At 47.3% G+C, this 10,162-nt stretch overlaps 1 protein-coding gene across 1 annotated transcript; it reads left to right on the top strand.

Moving 5' to 3' along the window:
- The first annotated feature begins 2,046 nt into the window (after positions 1-2,046).
- Positions 2,047-4,125, top strand: LOC124613788 (uncharacterized PE-PGRS family protein PE_PGRS54-like). The gene has a single exon (XM_047142509.1). The coding sequence runs from the start codon at positions 2,047-2,049 to the stop codon at positions 4,123-4,125; it is 2,079 nt and encodes a 692-aa protein (XP_046998465.1).
- The last annotated feature ends 6,037 nt before the right edge of the window (positions 4,126-10,162 follow it).

Here is a 10,162-nt window from a genome sequence, read left to right as displayed (position 1 = left end):
GCACGCCATCCAAGCACTGTTTGACTCAATGCCCAGGCGTATCAAGGTCGTTATTACGAACAGAGGTGGTTCTTCTAGGTACTGATTTCTCAGGATCTATGCACCCAAATTGCGTGAAAATGTAATCACATTTCAGTTCTAGTATAATATATCTGTCCAATGAATACCCATTTATCATCTGCATTTCTTCTTGGTGTAGCAATTTTAATGGGCAGTAGTGGACATATGATTTTTACATGACAGGTGATGAAAATTTATCTTGACTGTTTTTAGGTTATGAGGTAGACTGTGGCAAACTCAGTTGTTTGTTTGGTATGCAATTCTTATTTTGTGTCGTTTCAAGACATTCATAATTTTTTGGGATGTATTACCGAGGAAAGGTATGCATGTTGTTAGTTTGCATGCCTGGTTCTTTATGGATATTTCGTTCATTTCCTTTTTTATTTTAACTAAATTGTCTTTTAGCGTGGGTTCATACCTATTGATTGCATCTGTTTGTTTTATGATTCTTTTTTTATTATTGAGATTCTCATGATTTTTAGAGCTCTGTGAATCAGCGAGTGGCATGCTGCTAGCTTTTGCGTTTTGAGGTGGCGGGAGGAAGCATGTACGTTTATGTGTGTGGTGATTTGTTCCTGTAAATTTGGAGGACATACTTGTCATCTCCCTTGTAAATGGCTAATAATGGAAGTTTGTGGAATTATTTATTTTATTTGGTTCAAATGGCTCTGAGCACTATGGGACTTAACATCTGTGGTCATCAGTCCCCTAGAACTTAGAACTACTTAAACCTAACTAACCTAAGGACATCACACACATCCATGCCCGAAGCAGGATTCGAACCTGCGACCGTAGCAGTCCCGCAGTTCCGGACTGAGCGCCTAGAACCGATAGTTTATTTTATTTCATTTAGGGGCAAAATAAAAAGTGACTGCCGCAGAAAGCAATTTTATTTGTGTTTATCAACAGACATAGAATGGACGAAATATTCAAATGTTCGGCATACTATTTTAAATACTGTTGGTATCTCAACTGCTTGTCATAGAGAATCTGGACCAGCTTCAAGCGTTTTACTAGGTCAAAAGTCTTTTCATACACTCATCACACGTGTGTTGGTGTTGTGACTGTTTCAGAATGTACACCATGACGTTGTCTGTGAACGCACGCACGGTTATCATGAGCGCTACCTACAGGTAGGGACACAATAGAGACGTCTGTGAACAGTAGAGTGAATATCCATCATGCCACGAGGGACAATCACAACCAGTGATCAGGTCCACAGCGCTACATTCGCTCAGAAAGCTTGTCAGTCAGGAGATTGTACGACGTGTGCACTGGAGTCAAAATGATGTGCGGACATGGAAGTGGTTGTAGTAGACCTGTAATATTGGGGACTTTCACCACACAGGGCGTCCACGTTCGAGAGCTGCACAGAACGATCGATATCCATTTCCTTTAAGTGAAAGCACCCATGGTTCAAAATGGTTCAAACGGCTCTGAGCACTATGGGACTCAACTGCTGTGGTCATCAGTCCCCTAGAACTTAGAACTACTTAAACCTAACTAACCTAAGGACATCACACACATCCATGCCCGAGGCAGGATTCGAACCTGCGACCGTAGCAGTCGCACGGTTCCGGACTGCGCGCCTAGAACCACGAGACCACCGCGGCCGGCCAAAAGCACCCATGAACTGAGTGCTCCAATACTGCATTCGACACATACAGGACATCATGTATCGCATCAAATGGTTAGGAGACGACTGTATGATGCAGATCTCCATTTCCGACGACCATGGAGAGTACCACTTCGTAAACCAAATAACTGCTACAGAAAATGGTCAAGAAATCTGCAGAGCAGACACCGAAGAATTGGCGTTGGTTTTTGCTGATGGGCGAAACTCGGATCTGTTTGCAGACAACGTGTTTGGAGGAAACTTGTTTCGAGGCAACGTGTATGGGGGTAGCGTGTTTGGGATGGGGGTAGCGAGTTTGTGATGGCGGCAGCTTGTTTGGGATGGGGGCAGCGTGTTTGGGAAGGGGGAGCATGTTTGGGATGGGGGCAGCGTGTTTGGGATGGGGGCAGCTTGTTTGGGATGGGGGCAGCGTGTTTGGGATGGGGGCAGCGTGTTTGGGATGGGGGCAGCGTGTTTGGGATGGGGGCAGCGTGTTTGGGATGGGGGCATCGTGTTTGGGATGGGAGCAGCGTGTTTGGGATGGGGGCAGCGTGTTTGGGATGGGGGCAGCGTGTTTGGGATGGGGGCAGCCTGTTTGGGATGGGGGCTGCGTGTTTGGGATGGGGGCAGCGTGTTTGGGATGGGGGCAGCGTGTTTGGGATGGGGGCAACGTGTTTGGGATGGGGGCAGCGTGTTTGGGATGGGGATCAGCGTGTTTGGGATGGGGGCAGCGTGTTTGCGATGGCAGCAGCGTGTTTGCGATGGGGGCAGCGTGTTTGGGATGGGGGCAGCGTGTTTGGGATGGGGGCATCGTGTTTGGGATGGGGGCATCGTGTTTGGGATGGGGGCATCGTGTTTGGGATGGGGGCATCGTGTTTGGGATGGGGGCATCGTGTTTGGGATGGGGGCATCGTGTTTGGGATGGGGGCATCGTGTTTGGGATGGGGGCAGCGTGTTTGGGATGGGGGCAGCGTGTTTGGGATGGGGGCAGCGTGTTTGGGATGGGGGCATCGTGTTTGGGATGGGGGCATCGTGTTTGGGATGGGGGCATCGTGTTTGGGATGGGGGCATCGTGTTTGGGATGGGGGCAGCGTGTTTGGGATGGGGGCAGCGTGTTTGGGATGGGGGCAGCGTGTTTGGGATGGGGGCAGCGTGTTTGGGATGGGGGCAGCGTGTTTGGGATGGGGGCAGCGTGTTTGGGATGGGGGCATCGTGTTTGGGATGGGGGCATCGTGTTTGGGATGGGGGCATCGTGTTTGGGATGGGGGCAGCGTGTTTGGGATGAGGGCAGCGTGTTTGGGATGGGGGCAGCGTGTTTGGGATGGGGGCAGCGTGTTTGGGATGGGGGCAGCGTGTTTGGGATGGGGGCAGCGTGTTTGGGATGGGGGCAGGGTGTTTGGGATGGTGGCATCGTGTTTGGGATGGTGGCATCGTGTTTGGGATGGGGGCATCGTGTTTGGGATGGGGGCATCGTGTTTGGGATGGGGGCATCGTGTTTGGGATGGGGGCATCGTGTTTGGGATGGGGGCAGCGTGTTTGGGATGAAGGCAGCGTGTTTGGGATGGGGGCAGCGTGTTTGGGATGGGGGCAGCGTGTTTGGGATGGGGGCAGCGTGTTTGGGATGGGGGCAGCGTGTTTGGGATGGGGGCAGCGTGTTTGGGATGGGGGCAGCGTGTTTGGGATGGTGGCATCGTGTTTGGGATGGTGGCATCGTGTTTGGGATGGTGGCATCGTGTTTGGGATGGTGGCATCGTGTTTGGGATGGTGGCATCGTGTTTGGGATGGTGGCATCGTGGTTGGGATGGTGGCATCGTGTTTGGGATGGGGGCAGCGTGTTTGGGATGGGGGCAGCGTGTTTGGGATGGGGAGCAGCGTGTTTGGGATGGGGAGCAGCGTGTTTGGGATGGGGAGCAGCGTGTTTGGGATGGGGAGCAGTGTGTTTGGGATGGGGAGCAGCGTGTTTGGGATGGGGGCAGCGTGTTTGCGATGGCGGCAGCGTGTTTGGGATGGGGAGCAGCGTGTTTGGGATGGGGAGCAGCGTGTTTGGGATGGGGAGCAGCGTGTTTGGGATGGGGGCAGCGTGTTTGGGATGGGAGCAGCGTGTTGGGGTTGGGGGCAGCGTGTTTGGGATGGGGGCAGCGTGTTTGGGATGGGGGCAGCGTGTTTGGGATGGTGGCATCGTGTCTGGGATGGTGGCATCGTGTTTGGGATGGTGGCATCGTGTTTGGGATGGTGGCATCGTGTTTGGGATGGGGGCAGCGTGTTTGGGATGGGGAGCAGCGTGTTTGGGATGGGGGCAGCGTGTTTGCGATGGCGGCAGTGTGTTTGGATGGGGAGCAGCGTGTTTGGGATGGGGAGCAGCATGTTTGGGATGGGGGCAGCGTGTTTGGGATGGGAGCAGCGTGTTGGAGTTGGGGGGGGGGAGGCGACATGTTCAGGGGAGCGGGTGACAAGTTTGTGGGGGGGGGGGGGGGGCGGGCGACGTGTTCGGGGGGCGGGCAGTGTGTTCGGGGAGGCGGGCGACGTGTTCAGAGGGGGAGCAGGCGACATGTTTGGGGAGGGGTCGACGTGTTGAGGGGGGGGGGGGTCGACGAGTTGAGGGGGGGTCGACGTGTTGAGGGGGGGGTCGACGTGTTCAGGGTGGTGTTGACGTGTTCAGGGCGGGGGGTCGACGTGTTTGGGGGGGGGGTCGACGTGTTCAGGGGGTGGGGTCGACGTGTTTGGGGGCGGTCGACGCGTTCGGGGCGGTCGACGCGTTCGGGGGGGTCACCGTGTTTGGGGGGGCACGTGTTGGAGGGGGGCCACGTGTTGGAGGGGGGCCACGTGTTTGGGGAGGGGCCACGTGTTTGGGGAGGGGCGACGTGTTTGGGGAGGGGCGACGTATTTGGGGAGGGGCGACGTGTTTGGGGAGGGGCGACGTGTTTGGGGAGGGGCGACGTGTTTGGGGAGGGGCGACGTGTTTGGGGAGGGGCGACGTGTTTGGGGAGGGGCGATGTGTCCGGGGAGGGGCGACGTGTTTGGGGAGAGGTGACGTGTTCGTGGGGGGCCACGTGTTCGTGGGGCAACGTGTTCAGTGATGGCAAAATGTTTGGGGCAACCCTCCAACACAGCAAGCTAAATGTGCCATAAGGTGGTGGTGGATTGATGTTCAGGGTGTCATTACTTAGGGAGACTGTATACCACTCAAGGTCGATGTGGTACAGGGACGAGATTCTGAAATCAACACTGTGACTGTATCGCAACATTTTGCTGACAATTTCAACTTGATGCAAGATACCTTGCGTGCTCAGTGTGTTGTTCTCGTGCCCATGTTCCTTCTGCACGCTAGGATCACCAGAGTGGAGTGCCTGTGGGATCGACTGAAGCGAGCCCTTTTTGGACGTCGACAACGCCCACATGGTCTGCACAACTTACGCAGAATCGCCAATGGAGTGTGGGATGATATGGATCAGAGCTGCCTTGATGAACTCATCGATGGTAAATCGCGATAGATTCAAGCCTGAATCCGAGAAAGTGGGTGTTTCATGATGTACTGGCGTTGCTCAGGAGTGCGGTGGAAAACCCCTACCAAAACACACGATTTTATCGTTATAGAAATGTCTTCTTTTTTAGTTTGGTAGTCTTGACACTTTGCAAATGAATATATATCAAAGCCTCATAGCCAGTTTTTGTTCTCTGTACTGTGAATTTCGAAATAAAAATTTGACGCAAAATTTTTATTGATGTATATGTGTGAAGCACATCCCAACACTGATCATTATATTTTAGAGGAAGATTTTTTTTCATACGTTGTATTGCTCCTCGCCGTTCATTGTACACCTCGGTCTAGTGGTTATAATTCTAGTGGTTATAATCGCTGCATGGCGAAATACAGATCTGCATTTCAGTTCCTGTCTACTATAATTTTGATTCAACATTTTTAATATCTGGGATCTTCTGGGACTTATTTATTCATAGACCACTGTATTTTGCCAGAATGTTCTATGTATGTACAAATAGGAACACATTCTTCGAAGAAGTGCAGTTCACCACTTCTGTGTGTGGTCAGTAAACGTGCTGTTCGACTGAAGTACGAGTATCTTAAACAGAATAACCTTCTCACATCGATCATGTGAAACCCAACTCTCACTCTTCTCACATGACATACTGAAAGCTTTGGATCAAGGAAACAAGGTAGATGCAGTGTTTCTTGATTTCTGAAAAGCATTTGACTCAATACTGTACCTACGCTTATTGTCAATACTATGATCGTACGAGGGCCGTTCAGAAAGTAACCTCCGGTTGATTTAAAAAAATACACCAAGTTAAATAAAAATATTTTAATATATACATCTTACAACTACATCTTTGCACTATTTTTCTACATAGTCTCCATAGCGATTGAGGCACTTATCGTATCTCTTCACAAGCTTTGAAATTCCTTCTGCATAAAAATCACCCGCTTGTGCCTGGAGCCAGCCTGTGACCGCATCTTTGAGCTCTTCGTCGTCATCAAACCGCTGTGACCCGAGCCATTTCTTCAAATGCATGAAGAGGTGATAATCACTTGGCGCCAGGTCTGGGCTGTAAGGTGGATGGTTGATAACGTCCCACTTGAAGGACTCAAGAAGGGCCGTTGTTCTGCGAGCAGAGTGAGGACGGGCGTTATCGTGCAAAAAAACGATATCGGAAGTCAGCATACCACGGCGTTTGTTCTGTATAGCCCATCGTAACTTTTTTATTGTTTCACAGTACACGTCTTGAGTAATGGTCGTACCACGTTCCATGAATTCAACCAACAACACCCCTTTGGCATCCCAAAACACCGTTGCCATCAGTTTTCTGGCAGAAAAATCTTGCGAGGCTTTTCTTGGTTTGGTAGGCGAATTTGAATGTGCCCACATCTTTGATTGTTCTTTTGTCTCAGGGTTCACGTACTTAATCCAGGTTTCGTCACCGGTCACGATTCTGTTTAACAATGGTTCTCCTTCGTCCTCATAACGTGACAGAAAGTCTAATGCAGAGGCCATTCTTTGAGTTTTGTGGTGGTCGGTAAGAATTTTGGGCACCCATCGTGCACAGAACTTACGGTAACCCAATCTTGCTGTCACTATCTCGTACAAGAGAGTCTTAGAAATCTGTGGAAAACCAGTAGACAACTCCGACATTGAGAAACGTCGATTTTCACGAACTTTTGCATCAACTGTCTGAACGAGTTCGTCAGTCACCAATGATGGTCTACCACTCCTCTCTTCATCATGAACGTTTTCTCGTCCACTTTTAAATAAACGTACCCATTCACAGACAACTCCTTCACTCATAACTCTTGGTCCGTACACGGCACAAAGCTCACGATGAATAGCTGCTGCAGAATATCCTTTGGCTGTAAAAAACCTTATGACAGCACGCACTTCACATTTGGCGGGGTTTTCTATTGCAGCACACATTTCAAACTGCCACAAAAACTAAACTAGCGCAGGTACGACGTTCACTCGACCACGGCTTGATGCCGACTGACCTGTTGAGTGCGTGAATGCGCAGATGGCGTCGCTACTCCCCCCACAACCCGCACTGTGACCAATCGGAGGTTACTTTCTGAACCGCCCTCGTATTAGTTCTTGTTGAGTCAGCTCTTGTAACTGGTAGCGGAGAGCAGGACACATTTATGCAGATTTCTTGTCGGAATTCTTTTCTGGTGAGGTATATCATGTTTAAAACTGTTTAGTCCTATAAAATGGTTACTAACGTGTAACTTGGTATATATATTCATAACTCGAATTACATTTAATAGTGCAAAATAATTTTGCATATGTTCAAGTCGAGTGTGTAAACATGCCCCGGATATGGGGCAAGATTACGCACCTATGGGGCACTTATACATGTCTCACAGAAAACAGTAATGAGTAAACAAAGCATAGTACTAAAATTTTCAAACTAAGTTTTATTCGTAGTAAACAAAATTACAGGCTTGCTTATATCATTTAACGTAGGAAAATACCAAAATGTTACTGGCAGTAAACATATTTTTTTGGCGAACTCCCACCAGTTAGTATAACACGGCAGACACAGAAGTTTAAATGTTAACTAAAGGCCTATTCATTATCATTGTCCAATTTGCTTTTTGTTCACACAAAAATAATTTTGTCCTTTGGCACATTCATTGTGACTCCACCTTTTTCATCTACTGCTCTCGACCCATTCTTGCTTTCTTTGTGACTAGTTGGGTCATTTCAGGCAGGTTTTAAGAGAAGGGAAGAAGAACTGAATGGGTCATTGCTTGCTAACACACTCTTTGGATGGACTAGTTTGTGAGACCAGGTTTAGACAAAAGAGGAGATATGCGATGATAGACGACATAAAGGGAAGCGGAACTTACGCAGACCCGAAGAGAGTGACAGTGGACAGTAGAGCATGGAGATACGTCAAGTCAAAACCTGACTTTGGGTCGAACACTAATGATGACATCCACATTTTCCCATGTTCTTGCTTTTAGCAGTTTCTTGCACTTATATCAGTCCTTTTTCTAACCCAGTTAATTATTTCTGCTTTGGATTCGTTAGGTTCAAATAGCCTTCAACCGTTTATTCTCCTGTGCCTTCCTTTTTAGACTGCGTTTCCAACTGCTGTTATCTTAGTTTCCTAGGCTGGGGTATCAGATAGGATGGCAATACAAAAATGTGGTCCAACATTACCACGTAAGAATACGCTATCGTCATGTTTTAATTAGTTTCGAAACTACAGTAGTAAATTTCAGGCTTTCAGATTACAGGAATGTTCCTTGTAAAGTAGAATAATCTCCTGTAAACGAACATATATTTATCTATTCTGAATTCCAAAAGCTATGTTCCCTAGGAGCTTCGATATTTGAGTAACTAAACTTTCTCACCTTCCACAAAAATACAGATATGTTTTTCGCGCTAAGACGTTTATTCTGCTGGTTCCGTAAAGTTTGTGAGAGCTCTCAGGAGACGGCTGAACTTATCTTCTATTTACGGTAGCGCTCTGGTTCCCGACAAAAGTAGTTTGGGTAACGTGTCCCGTGCATAAACAGTCCCCGGTCTTCCCTACTTGATTCCGGATTCTGCGCAGTTAACACTGACAGCGGCAATTTTTTCCCGAAATCTCAACTATACAGTTGAATGATTAGTAGCGTGTTTGATACAGTTGACAGATATTAGTTGTCGGATATTGGGCAGTTTTTCATCAGAGCCAGCTGCTTTATAATTCGAGTCTATCAATGTATATAGCACTACATCTTTTGTCATTACTTAGACTTTATATTTTATATTTCTATGAATTCATCGTTACTATAGCCAAATAGTTAAGAAACATACTGCTTCCTTGTTGTCGAATGTGTCGTATCTATCGAGGAGACTGAGTAGAATTTGTTTGTATTTCCATCTCCTGACATGAAAAAAAAAGACCACTGTCGTTCTCTTCTAATCCGATCTATGCAGAATGAAACTGTATTTCATGTTTAACTTTTTTAATTCCCTACATATCCGTTCCACCAGTATTTCGGTCCCTAATTGTCTTTCAGTAGATCTCTGCTTTTGCAACCTATTTTGTTATAGCAAATTCCTAAAGAGGAATTGCCATTGATCTTGCATACCGTCTTCACAGACGCTTGTCTCTTGCGATTTATTACTTACACCTTCTTGAAATGTCTCTCTTGCTTCATCATCTTACATGTTTTCAGAGTCAATAACGCAACAGATTAGTTCACAAGGGGAACGCTCCATAGGTCGCTCTCTGACGCAGGCGTAATTTCGCAAGGCGAAAGAAGTGTGACAATGGAGGACGTCTATTGTTCCTGCACTCAATAGTTTCCGAGAAAATGACTGTTAAAGTTTCGGAGTCAATTTGATAGTCTATTAGGCAGCGCCATAGTAAATGGGCTGGTAGCGTAGTGGCTAAGAGCACAGGTCCGAATGATTACGTCCCGTGTTCAAAACCGATCTTACGATTTTTGTCTTTATCTCTTGTTTTTGTCGATGTATGACAAATCAATATTTTATGTGATATCGTGAAATATAATGGAATCACTGACAAAAGAAATAAGTCTTTCAAATCTTCTTAAAATGTATTTAATCATGAGAAAACTTGTATCATCTTAAATCGTTAACAGTAATTGAAAATGAAAAACGTACAAATTCTAGTATTTCAGTTTTTGGTTCCGTTTTTACTTTTATACACCAAGAGAACCAGTGCATTCCCCCTGATCATATCTATCACAAAAACATTCGAGTCATAAAAATTGGAAGCACCGCGAGCGATGTGTGAAGACACATATACCGCAGTCACAATTTTTAATGTGAATATCGCTGGGTGAAAAAACCTCGTTAACGTTTGTAAAAACTTCGCGACCTGGCGAATGATTTCACGGCAAACCACTGTGATTATCGAAGAATTTTCTCGAAAGTTGGAGCTTCCAACTGATGGTGGTGGATCAAGGCGTATATTATAATTGCATCACTCCTACTTATGATTGCCGTTAGCTATGCGGAC

The sequence above is a fragment of the Schistocerca americana genome, chromosome 4, assembly GCF_021461395.2.
Source record: "Schistocerca americana isolate TAMUIC-IGC-003095 chromosome 4, iqSchAmer2.1, whole genome shotgun sequence".
NCBI lineage: Eukaryota > Metazoa > Arthropoda > Insecta > Orthoptera > Acrididae > Schistocerca > Schistocerca americana.
The sequence above is the reverse complement of the archived record's forward strand: the minus strand, read 5'-3'. Positions and strand labels throughout refer to the sequence as shown.

Bases quoted from the DNA above. Each gene is read 5' to 3' on its own strand.
- LOC124613788 (XM_047142509.1), top strand. From the start codon at position 2,047: ATGTTTGGGATGGGGGCAGCGTGTTTGGGATGGGGGCAGCTTGTTTGG.